Source organism: Scleropages formosus, chromosome 25, assembly GCF_900964775.1.
Source record: "Scleropages formosus chromosome 25, fSclFor1.1, whole genome shotgun sequence".
Lineage (NCBI taxonomy): Eukaryota > Metazoa > Chordata > Actinopteri > Osteoglossiformes > Osteoglossidae > Scleropages > Scleropages formosus.
The window spans coordinates 4422143-4446782 of NC_041830.1; the positions used below are offsets into that span (position 1 = coordinate 4422143).

Consider the following 24640-nt stretch of genomic DNA (forward strand, 5'->3'; position numbering starts at 1 on the left):
TTTCTTTACCACTGAATGTTACTGAATATGTATAAAATATCTGAAATGATTAAATTTCCTTTTTCTATAATTTCAGTTAATATTCAGTCTGCACATTGTTGCTAAATTGTAAATCACCCTTTTATTTGTGCATTCACATTACATAAAAGAGTTATAAAACACTTTCCTTCTGCTACAGTAGCTGACTATTGGTAATGGTGGTTTAAAAGTTGAGCAGACCTACTGCATCTGATTTATTTTCAACAAAAAAAAACTGTACCATGTGAAATACAATATGATGTGGGTGCAGCACAATGAATAGATATTTCTCATGTTCGCATATCTGGAGCTACAAGAAGGAAAAACCAGTCACCCACCTCAAAGAGCCCATGACACACCTATCAACAAGATGTCAACTTTAAAACCCAGTGACACAGACAGCCAGGTCTTCACTGTTTGGCCCCTGGTTTTCACTGCTGCATGCTTCTGCCTGTACACCTCCCTGGACCTTTGCCTTGTTCCTCTTGTCAAATAGCTGGCTGATCTCCAGAAAGGTCTTATTCTTGGTCTCTGGCACAATGGCCCAGATGTAGATCAGTGAGGCCAGGCAGATGAAGGCAAAAATGATGAAGCTGTTTGGCCCCAACCCTTTCTGTAGCAGGTAGAGGAAGAGATGCTGTAGGTCAGCAACTCCTACAGCCTTCACCTTTCTGCATACAACATTCTCCTAGGATGCTGGTTTTATGTTCAAATTGAACCCTGAATTAAATAGAGCATACCATGCATATTCCCAACAGACATACCGGTAATACATAATTAGGGTGATATGGTGGCACAGTGAGTAACACTGCTGCCTCATAGTGCCTAGGTGTTGTGAGAGAACATATTTTTGATCCATGCTAAGACTGTGTGGAATACATATTCCCCCCATATCTGCATGGGTCTCCTCCCACGCTCCAAAGGTATGTTCAGGTGGATTGGTGGTGCTAAATTGCCCTTAGTGTATTAATGGCTGAGTGGCAATGTATATCTGTGTGTGATTAGCCTGCAATGGACTGGCATCCTGTCCAGGGTACACCTTGCAACCTTGCACCCAATAAGTGGTTGTTGAAATTGGATGGATTGGATAATACATAATGAAAAAAAGGTTAAAAGTTGACAGGACAGCATAGGTTGTGTCATATGAGCTGTTGCCTTATAGTCAGACTACCATTATGAAAAAAAACTACATATTGGTGTAATTTCAAAGTCAAAAGTCAAAGTCAACTTTATTGTCACTTCAACAATATGTTTGGAACATACATCGGAGTGAGATAGCATTTCTCCAGGACCATAGTGTGACATAGACGGCAACATATACAACATATACTATTACTACTACAGTCCAATTCACAATACTAACTAGTAAACTAAAAACAATAAATAGAAATGTAAGCATATTTAAAAGTCATAATGTAAAAAAGTGAATTTTTGGGCAATAATTGTTTGGAAAGAGGGTTAGTGATATGCCTGCATGGCATAAAAGCTTATAATAATGAAATATGTTGTGAAACAAGATGCCAAGCTGCTCAGACCAGAAGGGTTCATGAAGTACTGTATGGGGAAATAAATGTCTGAAGGTAAGCAGGCACTGAAAGATACAGGTGAGGACCAGGATTTTGAATGTACTGCAGGCTGTGAATGGGAACTCAGGCAGGCCCAAACAGAAAGCAAATGTCAGTGTAGTAAGGGAGAAAATGGGTGCAGAACAGCAGGAATTAATAACTTTTGCTTGACATTTACATTTACGTTTATTCATTTAGCAGACACTTCTCTCTGAAGCGATGTACATCTCACAGGAAACACAATGTGTGGTTTACATCAACAGAAAGAGACAGATGCAGATGCGTGAGTCTGAAGCACAGTTAATTTGCTACTTTCCATCCTATGAACTAATGTCACATGAGTAGCTGCAGAAAGGTTTATTGAAATAATAGACAATTCTTAATCATAATTTTAAAAAACTGCATGAAAGATTATCCTTTATTCAACAATTGTAATCTCAAAGTCATAGAACATGACCATTTACAGAGGTGGGGTGTAGTGGATGATCAGGTTTTGTAGGTATGTAGGAGTAGTTCCATTTATGGTTTTGCAGGTCATAACTTGAGTCTTAAAAATATTAAATTGTATATGGACATCTAAAGTGTTTAAATATTCAACCTCTCTGATCTAATATGCAATTTCATAGGGGTTTACATAGCTCAGTGTTTCAGACAATACAGGGCATCCAAACAAAGACTTTAGAAGGGTGGGAAGACTCACCTCCATGAAGGGAAACACCAGACCTACTGTGAAGTTGGAGAGCCAATGAACTGAGCCCCCAACCATGAAGGCAGCTGGTCGGGATGACTGGCGGAAAATCTCCGTAGTGATGACATAGGGAATTGGACCTGTGGAGAGAGATTAAAAAAGACTGTTAGTCTGCCCTGTGGTCAGTGGTGATACATTTCTCTAGAAAGGATCATACATTACAGACCTTGTTCTGGTCTATGTACATTGTGTGGTTGTTGCTGAATTGTTAACACCCTAAAAATGCTTATCTGAAAGCAACATTCAAAACTTCCTAACTATCCAAAGTTTCTTTTGGCAAAACTTTAAATACTAGTGGTTGAGATGAAAGCATCTAAAGAACTGTTGGTTAAAAGTCAGTGATCTGGAAAAATTAACTGATGTAGTAATCTAAAAAATATAGGTTACCTGAAAATGCTGAAGGGAATCCTCAAATGATTTCTGCAGAAGAAACTGTTCTCCTCTCCACTGAGATCAATTTTGATTACAGATACCCAACCAGAGCAACTGACTGAAACTTCAAATTGGCAAATATACTGGTTCATTTTCTGTCCTTCTCTGATGAGGGAGACTTTGCTCCTCTGAAGAAATATAAGATCATGATTGAAGATTCCCATATGCAATTCTACTCCAATTTGCCTGCTGTTGTCCTACAAAGACAATAGTTTAGGCTTTTAGCCCAATATGACATGAGCTACAGTATTCTTAGGTCTATCCAGGACAGCAAATAAAAACTCCATTCTACTCTGTCAGAGGCCTTTTCAGCATCAAAAGAGATAATTAGAGCAGGTTCTTGCTTATCAGCAGCTTACTTTCCAGCACCTGAGATTGTAGACTTCTGATTATCTTGACAATACAGGTTATGCCTTCTCAAATCTCCCTACTGAAAAGTTTATTATCCAAAATAGTGGAGTTCAGTTTCTACAGTATTGTTTAGTTTTGAGAGATGTCTTTTGAATATCATCTTCAAAATCATTGGTCCACAGTCCGAGATCACAGTGGGGCAAGTCTGGCAAGATCTGACTGCACGGATAAAGCTATTGGGATGAAAGTATAATCTAGTCTGAAGTTGGAATGAAGCATGTAATCCTTAATGTTGGGGTACAATTCCCTCCAGATATTGATTAAACCTAGACTAGAACTCATATTCTTGAGAGTAGCGGACGACTTTACATCTGACATGGAAGATGAGGATGATTTATCTAGGTTACGGTCTAATTTAAAATAAAAGCCACTGCCCAAACAATTAAATTCTTTACAGAAAGCTCAGGAGCGCCTATACTTCAGGCTGAGGCTGAGGAGGACAAGTGTGCCATTATCCATCATGCACACCTATTACAGGGGCACAACTGAAAGCATCCTGACCAACTGTATCATTGTATGATATGGGAACTGCAGTTTCTCCAACCGCAAAACCATACAGCACATAGTGACTACAGCTGGGAAGATCACTAGTATCCCACTCACCTCCCTACAGCTGGGAAGATCACTAGTATCCCACTCACCTCCCTACAGGACATCTACCATGCCCTCTGTGCCTGAAAAGCCTCCAAAATAGTGGGTAATCCCACATACCCCTCCTACAGCCTCTTCAGCCTCCTGCCATCTGAAAAGAGAAACAGGACCATATGAGCTGGCTCCACCAGACTCTGCAACAGCATTTTCCCTCAAGCTGTCAGGATCCTGAACTTTCTGTACCTATAACCACCCATTACATACCAGAACCCTGAACTCTGACTACCTCTTCAGAGTGGCTCTACACATGGGTTCTGTTCTGTGTGCCATCAGGGACAATCTGCTTCATTCTTGTTCTGGTCTGGGCCTGGTTTCCCCCTTTCCCTTCACCTCCTAGGCTGTACCTATTCTCCCTTGGTTCCTTTCTCCCCTTTTTGCCTTTTGGGGCAGCACCTTTGGCTGACTCTACTTTGCATCAGACTTGCTTCCATCTTGTTCCAGGTTGCATCCAGTTTCCTCTTCACTCCTGAGGCAGCTCCACTCGCTCATGCCCCATATTTCAATAATTTCATAGAGCCTATTCTTTTAAGTTAGGCCTACAATAATGTGTTCACTGGCTGCCCTCAAATTTATTTTACACTCACAGCACATCAACAGTTGAAATAAATCATGCACTTCATGCAACTCAATTTATTATTTACTATGTTCTGACAAATGCATGTCTCCATGAAAGATGTCATACTTATGGTGTAGAACAACTACATGATATGCAGAAACCTTAAATATACCCTTATTATGGCATAAACTGTTTATAAAATACATAATGCATCATTTTCCTCTCTTCACTGTTTGTAGACTTAAACGGTAGATGTAAATCATGCACAATAATGGACAATTATGGCAATTCACCATTCTTTCCTTTGTCCCAATGATACACATTATTGCAGCCATCTCTATATAGGGAGTGCTGCTCGGTTCCACAAACAGACCCTGCGGCAGCTGTCCAAGTCCATGCAAGACCTCATGCTTGTAAATGCATGTAATCTAATCCGGACAAGGGAGGGGGATGAAAGGAAGACAGCGTTTAGCACTTCCTTAGGTCATTATGAGTACACAGTCATGCCTTTCGGTCTTGCTAACGCGCCCTTGGTTGTTCAGGTTTTCATAAATCACGTACTAAGGGATCTAGTAAACAAATGCGTACTGGTTTACCTAGATGATATCCTGATTTATTCACACGCAAGGGGACAGCACATCCAGCATGTCTGGCAGGTACTGCAGCTGCTCCTTACTTATAATCTTTTTATCAAAGGGGAAAAGTGCCTCTTTCACCAGACGCCGGTCTCCTTCCTTGGGTTCATCCTGAGCACCGAAGGAGTAGCTATGGACCCCAAGAAGGTCCTGGCGGTGTTAGATTGGTCCAGACCAACCTCGGCTAAGGTTTATAGGGTTCGCCAACTTCTATCACAGGTTCATTTGGGGTTTTAGCTCTCTAGCGGCTCCCCTCACGTCCCTGCTACGGAAAAATGGAATTCGACTAACAGGTTAATCCATGCCAAGCACGCTAATCACTGTTCTTCACCTGCTTTCAGTTCACAGTATCATACAGGAATGGTGTGAAGAACACCAAAGCAGACACATTATCCCGGATCCACGATAAGGACCTGATCACAGCCTCCCCGGAACCGGTTTTGCTCTCTGCTTATTTCATTACCCCTGTGCTGAGGCAGTTCCTACAGGCCTCAAGGGGGCCCAGGAAGGGGGGGGGGCGGGACAGGTCTTGCTGACAGGCCAGCCAGGAAGGAATATGCCCCCCCACTGCTGAGGGCCCCTTTGCTCCAGTAGGTGCTCGACTCAGAAGCTAGTTGGCATCCAGGTGGCTGAAGGACCCCCTCCCTATTGCAAGGTAAGTACTGGTGGCCTTCCATCCTGGAAAAAATGCAAGAAAATGTGGAGGCTTGCAAAGTACGCACCCAGGCCAAAACTCTGAACCAGAAGCCGGCTGGATTACTGAAACCACTCCTGGTGCCTCCAGGCCGTGGTCCTCCTCAGGAGTTGACTTCCTGATGGATTTGCCTCCTTCTGACAGTAACACCTGGTCATCATCAACTACTTCTCCAAGGCATGACACTAGGACCCCTTACCTCAGCTCCCAACCAGTCTAGGCATGACAGAGGGTTTGTTCCACTAAGTCTTTCGCATTTATGGCCTGCCGGAGGACATACTGTCCAATTGGGGACCCCAGTTCACATCTAGGGTATGGAGAGCATTCTGGAGCAAGTTGGAGGCGTCAGTCAGCCTCACCTCAGGATATCATCCCTACGCGAATAGCCAAATGGAGAGACTTTACCAAGATTTAGGTTGCTTCCTGAAAAGTTACTGTTCTCAGAAGCAACACCTGTGGTCAAGTTTTCTGCCCTGGGCTGAATATGCGCGCAACTCACTGTCCCACTCATCCATAGGACCATCTCCTTGTCAGTGCATTTTAGGATACCAGCCTCCCCTGTTCCCATGGCATCCTGGTCCCAGAAATGTGCCCACCGTTGATGAGTGGTTCCAGAACACCGAAGGGGTATGGCGGACAGTTCAGGAGCACCCACTGGTACAAGCAGCAGGCAAACCATCATCAGCGTACCCTCTTACATTTACATTTATTTATTTAGCAGATGCTTTTCTCCAAAGCGACTTCCAACAAACTTTATGTAGTGTTATCAACCCACACACCTTATTCACTAAAGTGACTTACACTGCTAGATACACTACTTACAATGGGTTACTCATCCATACATTAGTGGAACACACTTTCTCTGTCACTCACACACTATGGGGGAGCCTAGACAGCATGTCTTTGGACTCTGTGAAGAAACTGGGGCACCCGGAGGAAACTCACACAGACACGGGGAGAACAAGCAAACTCCACACAGACTGAGTAGGGCTCAAACCCATGTCCTCTCATACCACCCAGGCACTGTGAGACAGCAGCGTTACCTGCTGTGCCACCATGCTGCCCTTCTTCCTCTTCTTCCAACCTGAGCAGAGGGTATGGTTGTACATCTCCCTCCTTGTTCCCTTGCCTAACTCCTTATCTCTGTTTCCAGTCTGCCACAGCATCAACCCTTGCTTTGCCTCATCAACCATATCTTCAGATTCTCCTTGTGAACAACGTTTGCATCGGATTGAACCACACAAGTATCACTTTCCCCTTGTACTTTGACTGTAAAAGATCCCGCGATTGGGTCTACACTCCAGTGTCCAGCCAGCTGTATGCAACATCAATATACAATGAGCCAAAGTTACCACTGTTTTCACAGATGTTTCCTTTCCAAACAAATCACACACACTCTCTGAAATCACTTCTTCTGAGCAGGGTCACAATGAACCAGAGCCAAACCCAGCAACAGAGGGCTGAGAGGGGAGGGGGCATGGGGCACCAGTCTATCGCAAAGTACCCCAAACAGGACTAGAACCCCAGACCCACCAGAGAGCAGGACCCTGCCAAGCCTGCTGTGCCACCACACCCATCTCTGAACAAATCATTACTTTCAATATTATCTATAGTTGATTTGAAGGAGTAGGCTGCCTCTGGCACTTGGAGGCCTTTCTTCCACGTTGTCTCAGTTCTAATTTTTTGTTTTCCTCTGAACTGGACCTCCATTATTAGCCTTACCTATTTGTCCAACTCAGCAATGTCATCTCTGTTCCTGTAAGACATCCTCCTGGTGTACAACACACACACACACACACACATTTTCAGAACCGCTTGTCCCATACAGGGTCGCAGGGAACCGGAGCCTACCCGGCAACACAGGGCGTAAGGCCAGAGGGGGAGGGGACACACCCAGGACAGGACGCCAGTCCATCACAAGGCACCCCAAGCAGGACTCGAACCCCAGACCCACTGGAGAGCAGGACTGTGGTCCAACCCACTGCGCCACCACACCCCCTGGTGTACAACACAGTAGTACCAATTACTTTCCTGATTGTCTATTCAATCTCCAGTGCACTTGAACACAAATTAATCTTAACCATCTCCGAAGTATCCAACATGATTGCATTTTCAGATGCTTAGAGCTCATTGAGTTCTGAAGGGCTCAGCTTCTCTGTGATAAGCATTAGCCCTCCAGTGGACTCATAGCTTATATGAAAGTAGGCCAAGGATCTGCTTCAATGTACACCCAGTCTAATACTTATAACTCCTGAAATACTTCTGAAAAAGTTTTGTATCAGCAAAAAATTTGTAAATAAGGGACCGACTGTACTTTTCCTGGAATAATAACGGTAATTTGATGCTGTTACAATTCGCCGGTTGAAGGATCTGCGAGGACTGACTGTCTCAACCATACACAACCAGCCTGGTGGCATTGTGAATAGCCCTGAATAGAACACACACAATCATTGATGGTACATAATTGATGTTCTACAGTTGTACATTACTGTTTTTATGGATTACTATGTGGAGTGAATGCTTCATATGACATTGCTTTAGCTACCAGTTTAGTTGTTTGGTAACTGGTAAGGTCTGGCAATGGCAGCTGATGGCCTCTATATATCAGAATATCATTGATATCTTCTGAGATGCTTGTTTATATTTTTCGGAAGTGCTTATAGTAATTGTATTTATTGACTTACTGATTATGGCCTTGGCTTATCTCCCTCTCTCACTCACCTTACTGTATAGTAGTTCTGTTTATTGACTTATTATCTCCCTCTCTCATTCAGAACTGCTGAATCCCCAGCTCAACAACAACATGTCTCTTTCAGACGCACTTTGTTCTAAATCTCCTGTCAACTTCACAAATTTACATGTCATTTATCGCAATTCCATTTGTCTATCCATCCAATTCCAATAACCGCTTGATCTGTGAAATTGTTGTGATGAATCTGAGCCTATTCTGAAAATATTGAGCACAAGCCTGAGGAGGGGATGCCAGACCATTACAGGGTAGCAACTCATACACAAACTCAGTCACTCATTCATGCACTACAGGCAGTTTAAAATCACCAGTTCACATGAAATGCATGTTTTTGGACTGTGGAAGAAAACCGGGGAACCAGAAGGAAACACACGTAGAGATGGGGAGAACGTGCAAATTCTGCAAAGACTGAGTGAGGATCAAACCCACATTCTTTTGTACCACCCAAGAACTGTGTGACAGCAGTGCTATTGCTGGGTCACCATCCTGCTCATTTATCACAAATAACTTAGTTTTTTCTTATGAACTTTATATACTGCTGCTTGTGTAATGTTTGAGGAACTGTTTTTAAAATTTTAACTCTACCAATAATTTTATTCTCTGTATGCAGCTACTGATATCTCTGCTGGTCTGACTGTACTATGAGAACTGCATGTATGCATCTAATGTCTCCATCTGTTCTTGAAATTCACTTTTGTTTTTGCTAAGTTGTATATTACTTTAGATAAAAATGTATGCTAAATGAATAAATTTAAATATCAGTATGTTAGTTAGCAGTAGGCTCAAGGTTCCAACCTGGGTCTTTTAAGTGCAGGGTAGCAGCTCTAACCACTACACTACCTCCACACCCTGCTGCTTAAATTGTCAGGTAGCGCTGTTATTAAAAATAAACTTAGCACAATTAACACATGGCTGTCAATTAACATATGTATTATGCCTTCATCATCAAAATCCTCTAAAAATGTTTCATGACTGCACTCATGTATTGTCACTGACAACTTCTATAAAAGAAATTTGTCTAATTTTCGTTCTTGGCATAGTACTGAAACTGCCTTGATTAGAGTTACTAACAACATTCTTGTGTCTCCTGATGTATATTTCACAGTTCTTATACTATTAAATTTTAACATTAATCACAATATTCTATTAGTGTAGCACTACATTAGGAGGTTGTCATAGGCAAGACAAGTCATCCTTATTGCGAACCTCATGGTAACTGTTCAGTAGCTTTTAGTAGCTTCAGTAGCTTTTTCATCTGTTTTAATATTCAGTCTACATTAAGTTATGCCTTTGTGCTGATTAACCATTCCAGCTTGTCTGCACTATAACTGCTTATGTCCTCACTCCAAGTGGTTCACTTGTAATGTTAATTTTTATACTCTTCAGTCTACTGTTTTCTTTGGAATGAAGCTTGTCATTAAAGGTCTCACTTTCTTGCACTGCAATGTTAATCTTTCTCTTGTATACAAGCAGAATTCAGAATACTTTAAAGTTGTTTTATTTTTGGACACGTCTTATGTCGGCACACAGTGCCTGTTGGTGTTTGCAACAGTATTGTGTTTATGTATTTAAAAGTTTAAAATGGCACTGCCTTGAGCAGCTGCTGGCGTATAGCTGCTTTTGTTTTGATTGCATGTGTTGTTATTTTAACATATTGCGACTGTTTGTATTGTCTTTACTTTGTTTTTACATTTACATTTAATCATTTAGCAGACACTTTCTCCAAAGTCTTACTATACAGTTCAAAAGTGTGCTACAACTGCTGCCTTTCCTGTCCTGCCTGCAAACTGTGCTCGGAAAACCCAGGGCAGTTTTCTTTTTCTCTTCCACCAAGTCTGGTATCTGTTTTCTAACGAATCAATCTGTTATTTCTATGATGAGCAATAAACCAAGCAAGGATCCACTGAGCATGTTGCATTTATTGTGCACCCAACAACTGTGCACTGTTTCCAAAATGCGCATATGTATCCAAAAACCATGAGGTAAACTTCTCCTACTGGTTAATAGCTCTCATTCTAGTAAAGGGCATCTGATTCTATTTTGTGTCCATCTCACAGATGATGAAATCACCTCCACAAATAAAGGGCAGTACAAATGTAATGATATGAGCTGCTACCTTTGGACAAAGGTTACCATTTCAAAAATAACCTACTGCTGTAGTACTCTTAAGCTTGGTACTTTCTATGAATTGATCCACTAAAATTATTCAGCTGTTTAAATGGATAAATAGTTGTAGGTAGCTTAACATTGTAAGTTGTTCTGAATAAAAATGTCAGCTAAATTAATAAATTTAATTAACACATCCATAATGGCTGACTCCTGTGGAATTCTCTACAACTCCCATATGCTCTCACATTCCAAATACACCAACAAATGAAGAAATCTAGATGCAGGCACAGGAACCACTTCATGATTTTCAGACACTGAATGAGGTAAGAAAAGGGTATGTTTGTAGGCAGTCCATTTCATAAGAATTACAAACATAGAGAAAACAGCAATAAATTACTGCACTTTTAATTCACTTGCACAGTGCTCAACTTTGAAACGTTTTTTTGGAAAGGCTTCAGATAAATTGTATTATATTAATTTCTCATTCCATAAATAGAAAATTGAACATGAAAGGCTAAGAGCGGTTATACTGAAATTTTGGAGGAAGAGAGTTTGTAAAAAGAGGGATGCCTATATATATGGTTTGGTTTAGCTACCACATACCTTTGTCCAAGGTGACTTACAGGGACAAGTTTATACAAGGCAGAAAGCTGTGTGTAACCTGTGGTCACAGGGTACATCCATCCACTTTCAATACTTGCATGTCCTGAGCAGGGTCATAGTGATCCTGAGCCTATCCTGGAAGCATTGGGTGCAAGGCTAATGGAGATACACCTTGGCTGGGACACCAGTCTATTACAGGGCACACACACACACACACACACACACACTTTCAGAACCGCTTGTCCCATACGGGGTCGCAGGGAACCAGAGCCTACCCAGTAACACAGGGCATAGGGCTGGAGGGGGAGGAGACACACCCAGGATGGGACACCAGTCCATCGCAAGGCACCCCAAGCGGGACTCGAACCCCAGACCCACTGGAAAGCAGAACCATGGTCCAACCCACTGCACCACCACATAACAGGGTACAGTTGTCTACAAATATCAACCAGACATATATCACTGCTCTTATTTCTAAAGGTAGTCGAGAACTTAAAGATTGTAATAGAGGTGGTTGAGGATTTGTCCAGATTGCCATGTTAAATATTCTGCTGGACTAAAGCCTAGGACACAGTGCTGATTTCATGATAACTTTGTAATGCACCGTTACTTAATATTTGCATTTATTCATTGAGAAGATGTTTTTCTCCAAAGCAACATACCAGCAGACAAACTGAGGTAGAATCACAAATGGAAACTTTTTAAATTTCTTATGTGAGGATTGATGCGAACATTGGGGAATCTTTGTTTTTTGGGGATTGAGACAGTATAATTTGTACATTGTAACCACTTAGAACTGATATTGGACAAATAATATCAAAACTGTGAATTACTGCAGCAAGACAAAACTTTGTCGTCTCTTTCTTGTTTCTTTCTTTTCATTAAAAAGCACCATAATATTGGCTGAACACATCACAAACTTCAGCTATCAGCTGATGGAAAAATAGTATGGTAGGACATACTTGGACCAATAGCGTGTCCAATAACGTAGACAATGACACAGACGATACTCAGATAGGGCATCCAATTCACAGTATTCTGTGGAAGGAGACCATGAATAATGTTTATTACACTTCGGCTGCTGGTAAAATTTATAGACATTTCAATAGTTAGCTGTACAGTACAGTACCTGGAAGGTCAGAGTCACAGTTAGCAGTAGGCAGGCCCCACAGCAGGTACCAAACCCGCAGAGAAGGAGAAGCTTCCTCCCAGAGGCCTCCACGATGAACACCTAAACCCAGGGAAATTCAGGACTTCATTATCATCCGCACCAGCAGCAGGGGTGCATGAAATATAATTTAACTAAATTGTATAGTTAGCAGGAAATGTACAAAACTATCAAGCAAACTTTAGGCTACACTGTAGACCCGATATAACTTGGCTCTATACAGTGGAGGATTGCATATAACACGGTCAGAGCTTGGACTCCAAATTTTTTTTATCAATTCCTTTCCTTTTTTTTTTTTTTTTGATCAATTCCCCCCACCCCCTTCCTGGATTGGGTCCTTGGCATGGAGGAAGGGCTTGCATGCTCTAGGGATCTCCAGAGCTATGTCATCAGGAGCATACCTGGTAGGGTCTCCCAAGGCAAACAGGTCTGGAGTGAAGATCCAGACTAACACGATTCAAAAACCTCCATGGACAAAGTAAACAAGAGAATGCCTACCCTGCCTAGAGTCACCGGGACCTACCCCTGGAGCCAGACCTGGGGGTAGAGTTCCTAGGCAAGCGCCTGGTGGCCGGGCAGCCCACGTAACCCAGCCGGGCTCAGCCCGAAAAGGCAACATCAAGGGGCACTACCTGCAAGGTCCAACATCGGGGTTGGGTGTGATGTGTATCAGGTGGTTGGAGCGGACAGGGTGACATGTGGCGTCGGAGCCCTTCATGACAGAAACTGGCTCTTGGCATGTGAAATTGAACCTCAGTAGTGTGGGAGATTGAGAGAAACCAACTAGATATAGTTGGGCTCCCCTCCACTCACTGTGTTGGCACTGGAACCAAACTCCTCGATAGGGGGTGGTCTCTCTCCTATTCAGGAGTTGCACAGGGTGAGAGGGTGTGGGGATACTTACAAGGCGGGTGTGGGGATACTCACAAGCCCCCGGCTGGCTGCCATGCAGTTGAAGTTTATCCCGGTGGATGAGAGGGTCGTCTCAATGTGACTTAAGGTCACAGAGAGGAAAACTTTGACTGTTGTCTGTGTTTATACACCAAACAGCAGTTCGGAGGATTCGATCTTCTTGGAGTGGGTGGTTGGGCTTCTGGACAGGGCCCAACCTACAGACTCCATAGTCCTGCTGGGGGACTTCAACTCTCACGTTGGCAATGACTGGGAAATCTGGCGGGAGGTGACTGGGAAGAACGGCTTGCCCAATCTGAACCCGAATGGTGAAATGTTATTGGACTTCTGTGCTAGTCATAGTTTGTCCAAAACAAACACCAAGTTCGAACAGAAGGATGCTCATAAGTGTACTTGGTACCAGAGCCCCTTGGGCCAAAGGTCAATGATTGACTTTGTAGTCGTTTCATCTGACTTGAGGCCACATGTTCTGGACACTCGGGTGAAGAGAGGTGCTGAGATGTCAACCGCTCACCATCTGATGATGAGTTGGATCAGAGGAGGCAGGGGACATGGAGTCTGAATGGACCCTGTTCAAAACCTCCATTGTGGAAGCGACCAGGCACAGCTGTAGCCAAAAGCTTGTTGGTGCCAGTAATGGCAGCAACCCAAGAACCCGCTGGAGGACACCAGTGGTGAGGGAAGCTGTCAAGCTGAAGAAGGAGGCCTTTAGGGTCTGGTTGGCTCGGTGGACTCCTGACTCGGCAAATAGGTACTGGCAGGCAAAAAAGGCAGCAGCGGCTGCAGCTGCAGAAGCAAAATCCAGAGCATGGGAGGATTTTGGGAGGTGATGGAAAATGACTATCGGTCAGCTTCAAAGAGGTTCTGGAGAACCATCCGGTGTCTCAGGAGGGGTTGGAGGAGCGTCGCTGAAGTTGTGCTCAGCAGGGGTGGAGAAACTCTGACCTCTAATGAGGACATTGTCGGGAGGTGGAAGGAGCACTCTGGGGAATTCTTAAACCTGAGAGATATGCCTCCCTTACTGGAGTCAGGGCTAGAGGCTTCTGGGCTGTCAGAGTCCATTTCCGTGGTTGAAGTCACTGAGGTAATTGGTAAGCTCCACAGTGGCAAATCACTGGGGGTGGATAAGATTCACCCAGAATTGCTTAAGTGCCCTGGATGTTGTAGGGCTGTCATGGCTGACACACCTCTGCAATGTTGCATGGATCTTGGGGACAGTGCCTTTAGATTGGCAAACTGTGTGGTGGTTCCTATCTTTAAGAAAGGGGACAGGAGAGTGTCTGCCAACTATCGGGGTATCACACTTCTCAGCTTTCCTGGGAAAGTCTATACCGGGGTGCTGGAAAGGAAGCTCCTGTCGATAGTTGAACCTCAGATTGAAGAGGAACAATGTGGATTCCGTCCTGGCCGTGGAGCAGTGGACCAGCTTTTTACCCTCTCACAGATAACTGAGGGGGCATGGGAGTTCACTAATCCAGTCTACATGTGTTTTGTGGACTTGGAGAAGGCCTATGAGCTTGTTCCCCGGGAAATTCTGTGGGAGGTGCTTAGGGAGTATGGGGTGCGGGGGCCACTACTGCGGGCCATTCAGTCCCAGTACACATGGAGCAAGAGCTGTGTCCGCATACTCGGCATTAAGTCAAGCCCGTTCAATGTGGGTGTTGGACTCCGCCAAGGTTGTGCCTTGTCTCCACTCCTGTTTGTGGTTTTCGTGGCCAGGATACCAAGGTGCAGTCAAGGTCAGGAAGGCATTCTGTGTGAGTCGGAAGGTAACATCTCTGCTTTTTGGAGATGATGTTGTCCTTTTGGCACCGTCACATGGTTGCCTTCAACATGCACTGGAATGGTCTGCAGCCAAGTGTGAAGCGGTTGGGATGAGGATAAACACCTCAAAGTCTGAGTCCATGGTTCTCTCACAGAAAAGGATAGCATGCCACCTCCGGGTGAGGGGAGAGAATTTGCCCCAGGTAGAGGAATTTAAGTATCTTGGGGTCTTGTTCACAAGTGAGGGGAGAAGGGAGCATGAGATTGGCCACAGACTGGGAGCAGCGGCAGCAGTAATGCGGTTGCTGTACCGGACTTTAGTGGTGAAGGGGGAGCTGAGCCATAAGGCAAAGCTCTCCATTTACTGGTTGATCTACGTCCCTGCCCTTACCTGCCCTCACCTATGGTCATGAACTTTGGGTGATGACCGAAAGAATAAGATCACGAATACAAGCGGCTGAAATGAGTTTTCTTCGCAGGACGTTGGGACTCACTCTCTGTGATAGGGTGAGGGGTTTGGATATCCGAGAGGAATTCAGAGTAGAGCTGCTACTCCTCCACATTGAGAAGAGCCAGTTGAGGTGGTTCGGGCATCTGATAAGGATGCCCCCTTGGGTGCCTCCCTTTGGAGGTATACCAGGCACGACCAACTGGGACGAGGCCCGCTGGAGGGATTATATCTCACAGTTGGCCTGGGAATGGCTGGGGATCCCCCAGGCTGAGCTGGAGGAAGCTTCAGGGGACAGGGGCGGTTGGGCCTCTCTGCTCTCCCTGTTGCCACCACAACCCTACTAGGACAAACTGGAAAGAAAATGGATGGAAAATAGAATTCCTTTCCCAGTATTTCAAATCTGGGTGGTTTCCAAACACATTTTTGAAAGTAGAAAGGTACAGTTATGTAATATAGCGATAGACCTAGGGTGAGAAATAAATGTTGACATTTTGTGAAAAACATCTTGAATTATGCCTAACAGATCTATGTTGTTTTTCTCACTCATATTATAAAGCATTTTATTTCTGCAATCTTTTGGTGTAACTTTGCTCTCTTGCTCCAAAACAGTACAGTTTTAAATTGCTTAGATGTTGAGATACTGATTTAGTTCATGTACTTCTATGAACAACTTTCTAAAATCGTATTTATTTTTATATCAGCATCACTCTGTTTTTGTTGTAAATTTCTGTAATTAAGTAATTTGTGAGGAAGTGCATTTAATCTTATCACATGTGGATACTCTTATTCATTACATTGTGGTTCATCAATAAAAACAAAAATTCTTGAATTGCACCTTACTGAATTTTATTATTAATTACGAAGTACGTTCGCTGCAATGTATCACTTATCTTCACTGACACATGTGCTGACGGTTTCTTTTACTTACATTAATTTTCTCTCAGCAGCAAACGAGTTAAACTTTATTCAACTTTCATCAAAAAGGGAACTCATTACAATGAGAACTCACTTACAATGTGGCATGAACATTTGGACCCCATTGTTTGCATTATATCGAGTCTACAGTGCACTTAGGAGTCAAAATCTTGCAAGAAGTAGCATTGCACAGCCTACCGTTGCCACAGTCATAAAGACATTCACAGCCCCTGTTCCCAGTGTAACATATTGAATTTTGTTCTCTTGGACTCCTGCAGAGGCGTAGATGCTGTCTGCATAGTAGTAGATCTGGGGACAGAGGTTACATTTCCTAGTATTGGTGACTCACAGATCATTTTTGGAGAAGTATGTGCATAGAGGCAGGAGCAGAGATGCCTCACCGCATTGATGCCGGACAGCTGCTGGCCCATGTTCATGACAATGACGGATACCAGCTGCCAACGCAAAGACTGGAAGGAAAAGAGATTAAGTACAGACAGATGCCCCTCTGCTCTCTCCGACTGGTCCTCGATTCGCATCTCTGTCAGTTCCCCATCCACTTCCTCCCAGCCACGGAGGCGCTGCAGATCTGAAAAACATACAACAAACATTCGCCCAGAGCACCATGCATAGTATTTACACTTCATCCCCTTTACACAAGTAAGCATGTTTACTGAAGCAGTTCAGTATTTTAATATTGGTGTACAGAATCAGCTGCTCGGCTGGGAAAACAAAAGAGGACCTTGGATCATAGCACCACCTGGTGCCTTCCACATCCTGGAGGGTCTGCAAGGATTTGAACTTGAATTATGACATCACCTTGTGCTGCTGTCCACAACATTGACAATGTGTGTATCTGATACCTCTTTCATGATGCGTGGTTTATCCTCATTAAACTGACAAGTGAAGAGAACTCAATGTGTCCTGTTTTTTTATCCTTTGTATTATTTTACACTGCATACACCCATCTCTTTCCATCCATCCATCCATTTTCAGTAATTTAAAAATGAAAATTACCAGTTACTAAAAGTATGTATTGCTACACAAATAATGTCTACAAATGCTTGTTCCGAGTGAAGTTGCGTTGAGCCAGAGCCGAACCTGGCAACACAGAGTGCAAGGCTGAAGGGACTCGAACCCCAGACCCACCACAGAGCAGGTCCCAGGCAAAACCATTGCACCACCGCGCCCCCTCTGCATGCATGAATTTTATTAGTTTTTTTTTTGCAATAGCATCTTATCTTACTGTCAATCTGAAATATCCAGGTTTTTTTTTTTGGTGAGGAAATTAAGTGCCCCTCCTCGAACGAGCTATGTTGTCTGGGGCTATATGCCCCTGGTTGGGTCTACCATGGCAAACAGGTCCTGGGTGACAGACGAGACAAAGCGCGGTTCAAAACCCCCTTATGATGACCATCAAATCTAGGTTCTCATTTACCCCGCCCAGTATGAGGTCACCAGGGCCCCACCCTGGAGCCAGGCCTGGTGGGGGGGGGGGTTGCACGCGAGCGCCTGGTGGCCAGGTCTATGCCCACGGGGCCTGCCTCAGCCCGAAGCCAAGACGTGGAGCCGCTCTTTGGTGGGTTCACCACCTGCCGGAGAGGCTGTAAGGGGCCGGTGCATTGTGATTTGGGTGGTGGTCAGGGCCGAGTGCCCGGCCGACCCAAACCTCGAGCGCCAACTCTGGCTTTTGGGACTTGGAATGTCACCTCACTGGCGGGGAAGGAGCCTGAGCTAGTGCAGGAGGTTGAGAGATACTGTCTAGATATAGTCGGGCTCACTTCCACTCACAGCTTGGGTTCTGGAACCACTCTTCTCGACCAAGGGTGGACTCTCCACTATTCTGGCGTTGCCCAGGGTGAGAGGTGGCAGGCGGGTGTGGCCTTATTAATAGCCCCCCAGTTCAGCTGTCATGTGTTGGAGTCTACCCCGGTGAATGAGAGGGTCGTCTCCCTGCGCCTTCGGGTCAGGAAACGGTCTCTCACTGTCATTTGTGCTTATGTGCCTAGCGGCAATGCAGAGTACCCGGCCTTTTTAGAGTCCCTGGGGGGGCGTGCTGGAAAGTGCTCCCACTGGGGACTCTGTCGTTCTACTGGGGGACTTTAATGCCCACGTGGGCAGCGACAGTGACACCTGAAGGGGTGTGATTGGGAGGAACGGCCTCCCAAATCTGAACCCAAGCGGTGAGTTGTTATTGGATTTCTGTGCTAGTCACGGTTTGTCCATAACGAACACCATGTTCATGCATAAGGGTGTCCATCAGTGCACTTGGCACTAGGACACCCTAGGTCGGAGGTCGATGATCAACTTTGTAGTCATTTCTTCTGACCTTCGGCCATATGTCTTGGACACTCGGGTGAAGAGAGGGGCTGAGCTGTCAACTGATCACCACCTGGTGGTGAGTTGGATTCGATGGCGGGGGAAAAAGCTGGACAGACCTGGCAGGCCCAAACGCATAGTGAGGGTCTGTTGGGAACGTTTGGCAGAGGCCCCTGTCAGAGAGGTCTTCAACTCCCACCTCCGACAGAGCTTCAACCAGGTCCCGAGGGAGACTGGGGACATTGAGTCCGAATGGACTATGTTCCACACCTCCATTGTCGGGGCGGCGGTTTGGAGCTGCGGCCATAAAGTCTCCGGCGCCTGTCACGGCGGCAATCCCCAAACACGGTGGTGGACACCGGAAGTAAGGGATGCCGTCAAGCTGAAGAAGGAGTTCTATCGGGCCTGGCTGGCTCATGGGACTCCTGAAGCAGCTGACGGGTACCGGTGGGCCAGATGGAACGCGGCTCTGGCAGTCGCCGCGGCAAAAACTCGGGCCTGGGAGGAGTTCGGTGAGGCCATGGAGGAAGACTTTCGGTCGGCCTCAAACAGATTCTGGTGAACCGTCCGGTGACTCGGAAGGGGGAAGCAGTGTTCCTCCAACACTGTTTACAGTGGAAGTGGTACGCTGCTGACCTCGGCTGAGGATGTCCTCGGGTGGTGGAAGGAGTACTTTGAGGATCTCCTCAATCCCTCCGACACGCCTTCCGTAGAGGAAGCTGAGGCTGGGGACTCGGAGGGGGACTTGTCCATTACCCTGGCTGAAGTTGCTGAGGTAGTCAAAAAACTCCTCGGTGGCAAGGCTCCGGGGGTGGATGAGATCCGCCCCGAGTTTCTCAAGTCTCTGGATGTTGTGGGGCTGTCTTGGCTGACACACCTCTGCAGCATCGCATGGAGCTCAAGAACGGTGCCTCTGGACTGGCAGACCGGGGTGGTGGTCCCTCTTTTAAGTAGGGGGACCGGAGATTGTGTTCCAACTATAGGGGGATCACACTCCTCAGCCTCCCTGGGAAAGTCTATGCCGGGGTACTGGAGAGGAGAATCCGACCGATAGTCGAACCTCGGATTCAGGAGGAGCAATGCAGTTTTTGCCCTGGCCGTGGAACACTGGACCAGCTCTATACCCTCACTAGGGTATTGGAGGGTTCATGGGAGTTTGCCCAACCAGTCCATATGTGTTTTGTGGACCTGGAGAAGGCATTCGACCGTGTCCCTCATGGGATCCTGTGGGGGGTGCTTCGGGATTATGGGGTTCAGGGCTCGCTGTTACGGGCTGCTCGTTCCCTGTATGACTGGAGCAGGAGCTTGGTTCGCATTGCCGGCAGTAAGTAAGACCTGTTCCTGGTGCATGTTGGACTCCGCCAGGGCTGCCCTTTGTCACCGATTCTGTTCATTATCTTCATGGACAGAATTTCTAGGCGCAGCCACGGAGCGGAGGGTGTCTGTTTTGGTGGCCGTAGGATCTCGTTTCTGCTTTTTGCAGATGATGTGGTCCTGTTGGCTTCATCGAATCAAGACTTACAGCGTGCACTGGAGAGGTTTGCAGCCGAGTGCGAAGCGGCAGGGATGAGAATCAGCACCTTCAAATCCGAGGCCATGGTTCTCAGTCGGAAAAAGGTGGATTGCCCCCTCCAGGTTAGGGTGGAGTTGCTCCCTCAAGTGGAGGAGTTTAAGTATCTCGGGGTCTTGTTCTCGGGGTCTTACCCTCACCTATGGTCATGAACTCTGGATCATGACCGAAAGATTGAGATCACGGATACAAGCGGCAGAAATGAGTTTCCTCCGCAGAGTGGCTGGGCGCACCCTTAGGGATAGGGTGAGGAGCTCAGTCACCCGGGAGGAGTTCGGAGTAGAGCCGCTGCTCCTCCGCATCGAGAGGAGCCAGTTGAGGTGGCTCGGGCACCTGTTTCGGATGCCTCCTGGACGCCTCCCTGGTGAGGTATTCCGGGCATGTCCGACTGGGAGAAGGCCTCGGGGCAGACCCAGGACATGTTGGAGAGACTATGTCTCCCAGCTGGCCTGGGAACGCCTTGGGGTTCCCCCAGAGGAGCTGGAGGAGGTGTGCGGGGAGAGGGAAGTCTGGGGTCTCTGCTTGGACTACTGCCCCCGTGACCCGGTCCCGGATAAGCAGAGGAAGATGGATGGATGGATGGATGGATGGAAACGAAGTGGAATTCTAAACAAAATCAAAAAGTTAACTTTGTAGTATTTCAAACTGATTATTGGATTGGAAACCTGTTCTGTAAATTATTCTCAGAATTGTGTGTGAGATTGCATACGTGTCCTCACCTCTGCGGGCCTTCTCAGTATTACCCTTCTGAATGAGCATGTAGCGGGGACTCTCAGGGAAGAATGGCAGCATGAGCAGCTCCACTATGGCAGGGATCCCTGTCAGAGCCAGCATAATTGGCCACCCTAGAGACATGGGATGACTGTAACCATTAAGACTGAGCTTAGTGCCTAGGAAAGAGGTGACTGTGAAACTAGGGAGACACTAGTACTTATGTGTTGAGGTGGATGGATGGATAGATACTTTCAATGTTATGCACTCTGGGAAAATGTTAAAACAGTTGGCATATACAGTGCCTTGCAAAAATTTAAGTGTCTTGAATGTTAGTACCATTTTCTGGATTTCAAAAGGTGCATACAAATGTTCCCTCAGTCCCCAATTTTTACTAACATTCACTCTGTATAAGTGTCTGTATTCGGGCTGTGAACCCACTGTGAAAAGGAAGAATAAAGAGCATACAACAGAAGTAACAGATAAAGTGATACAAATGCAAGTGAGGAAAAGGGCCATATACCTGTGAGTGCTCTTCGAGCTTGCGCAGTTGAGTTTTTAGGTTGAGTGCAGTGTGCGCAGTACTAGCCCCACCCTTTGTACCTGGGGTTCATCTGCTATGGCCTAGAAAGCTAGGATGGTGACAGCGAGGTCCCCGGGTTGTAGGTATTATATCGGAGTGTCCTTCTCCTAGATGGATGGCCTGACAGGGCTAACAAGCTTTGCCTGCATGGGTCTGGAGTCGGAGTTGTCCTTCTCTTAGGCTGGCTGTCAACCAAGGCTAAGGAGTCTGGCCTACTCATCCAGTTATACTGCCAGATGCTTAGTCGCTCTATGACGTAGCAAGCTCTGTGGAAATGGGGGGAACCCATGAGAAGGTGTTGCTACAGATGCGGTAATGTAGGAAAAGTCATTTGCAGTGACCTCCTGCAAATAAGGCAGACTGTGGCCACACAGCAATAACTACACCAGGAAGGCGAGGCGATGTATTGCGAGTGCACTTTCCCTAGGTCAGTGGGACGTCTGGCCCAGACCTCACCCTCCAAGTAAAAGGGTACAAAAATATCAAAGTATATGGATGTTCCAGCAAGCACTTTTTCATCCATCATCAGGAAGTGGAAGGTATATCACACCACCTAGTCACTGTGCAAACAAAGCCATTTGTCAAAACAGCGCCCAAGCAAGACATAAACTGGTAAGTGAAGTGACAAAGACGTAAGCCATCACTTTGAAAGAACTACAGAAGTCAGTTACTGAAACTGGGGTACATTTGCATGAGTCCACAATATCAGAAGGCAAGGAAGAAGTCATTACTCAAGGATATCCATGAAAAGGTACACCTGGAGTTCACCACAATGCACAAGAAGGACTCAACTAGGATGTGGGAAAAGTTGTTGTGATCAGATAAAACTAAGAGCTTTCGACCAAAATTCAAAGTGCTAACCTAACTGCCCATGTCTCAGAAAACACCATCCCTACAGTGAAGTGTGGTGGTGGCAGTATAATGCTGTGGAGATGCTTTTCATCTGCAGGGACTGGCAATCTTGAGACTGATGGGAGAATTAATGGAACTAAATATAGAGAAATACTGACAGAGAACCTGTTACAGTCTGCTCAAAAACAGAAGCTTGGGAGAAGGTTTACCTTCCAGCAAGACAACGATCCCAAGCACAAGGTCAGGGCAGTGGAGTCACTAAAAAAAATGCCTAGTCAAAGTCCTAATCTCAACCCAATGAGAATTTGTGGCACTTTTTTTAAAAAATTGCAGTGCAGAAGCACCATCCAACAAACCTGAATAATCTATGTACATAAAATTTGCGAGTGCACAAAGCTGGTTCAGACTTACCCCAAAACAACTAAGGCTGCTACTGTGGGAAAAAGAGACTCGACTGAGTATTAATGTGTATGGGGCAGGATACTTATGCAAGCAACGTTTTTTCCAGTTTGAAGGGGGGGAAAAAAGCTTTTGACACATTATTTTCTTTGGTTTTGAAAATAAACCATTAGAACTGTATGTGTGTGTATCTTTTGAAGTCCAGAAAATTATGCTAACTTTCAAGGGACTCGAATACTTTTGCAAGGTACTATGTAAAGAGTAACCTGCTGTATCCTCCTCTTTCAACTCCTCTGTCCTGTTTTAATTTCTGCATGTGCCTATGTCAGTCTGTTGTGAAGAATGCTGACTTTATCTCAGTCAATGCCTCTCACCTGTCATTGGACTTCCTAGCCTTCTCTGATCAAACATGGCCACTCTTGATGCTCTGTCTACCAAATACTCCTTCTCTCATACCCCTTGTCCCTCTGGCAGTGGTGGAGGCACAGGTCTTCTCTTTTTCCCAGTGGGTTATTTGATTATCTTCACCTTCCTGGTTTGTCCTCCTTTGCACTTCATGCTGTATCTATTACTGAACATATGGTCAGTGGTCAACCTCTATTACCCCCCTGGCCTTCCTGGCTGCTTCCTAGATGACCTTGATGTCTTGTTCAGTTTCCTCCCTGTAGACAACAATCCACTGACCCCCTTGAGTGACTTCAGTTGACATGTCATGTACATTCATGCAGCCAGCGTTTTGTTACTCCTTTGATCTCTCTTGGTCTCAATCTTTTGCAACTCGTAAGGTAGGTCATCATCTCCAAAAACTTGTCCTGTTTGTCACTTTGATTCATGTTTCTTTGCTTTCTGCATCTTCTTTCAGTCCTCAGTCACCATTACTAACACCTACACCCCCTTTCACCTCTGTCACATTCTGCCATAACTTAAAATCTACCCCACCCTCTTCCCACTCCTCTGCTATACGAACTTCGCTTCCACTGACTGGACAGTTCTCAGAGATTTGCACAGACAATGCCATCAGTATCTTCTTCTCTTGACTCTCTGTAGTCTCTAATTTCCAAACCAGCACTCCCCAGTTCCAGCCTATGGTTATCTGATCAACTCAGTATCAACAGAAACAAACATCACGTTGCAGAACAGCAATGGCGCAAATCGAAAATTCTCACAGACTTAGAAGGTTATAAGGAGCTTCTTGTGTCCTTTCACTGCTATTTTCTTTAGAAAAACTGCACTGTTACAGAACAAACTAGAGTCTGCAGTCAACAATCTACACAAACTATTCACCAATTTCTCCCCCTCTTTTGCCCTCCTTCCTCCCCCTTCACTTCGAACAATTTTCCCTTGTTCTTTAGAGACAAAGTTAATGTAATCATCACCAAGTTTTCAGCGTCTACCGCAACATATAGGACCCCCCAGCAATGCTTCATTCTATGCAGTTCCATGCCTCTGAAAAAGTGAAATCTTTATTCTGTTGCCCACCTGCCTCACTGATGCCATCATGTAATGTATGCTGGTTTAAATGGTGGCGTAAGACTAGCTATATTCTGAGAATTGTAGATGTGTGTCTGCATTTATATCTCTCTCCTGAGCTGTACATTGTTTTGGAGAAAAGTGTATGCTAAATGACTAAATGTAAAGAAATCAAACTGAAATAAATTATTGGTTTGTGTGAACAAATATACTGTGCTGTATTACAATAGCAGCCATCATTTTTTTGCTGTGATTGTTTAAGTCTTGCAAATATTAAGAAAAATAAAATAAGCTGAACTGGGAAACAAATGACCTCAAGCACATTGCAGATTTACTGAGGGTTAAAGGGGTTGTT

The 24640-nt window shown here is 45.2% G+C and overlaps 1 protein-coding gene across 1 annotated transcript in view; it reads right to left on the minus strand.

Annotated features, from left to right (window-relative positions):
- Positions 1–397: 397 nt before the first annotated feature.
- slc2a5 (solute carrier family 2 member 5) overlaps positions 398–24640 on the minus strand; it is a 32872-nt gene continuing 8629 nt past the window's right edge. Inside the window, exons 6-12 of the mRNA XM_018741960.2 lie at positions 20990–21115; positions 16783–16970; positions 16580–16690; positions 12301–12402; positions 12134–12209; positions 2284–2411; positions 398–631 (exon numbers count right to left, since the gene is read on the minus strand). Of these exons, the coding sequence (XP_018597476.2) occupies positions 398–631; positions 2284–2411; positions 12134–12209; positions 12301–12402; positions 16580–16690; positions 16783–16970; positions 20990–21115 (965 nt within the window). The remainder of the gene's footprint in view (positions 632–2283; positions 2412–12133; positions 12210–12300; positions 12403–16579; positions 16691–16782; positions 16971–20989; positions 21116–24640) is intronic.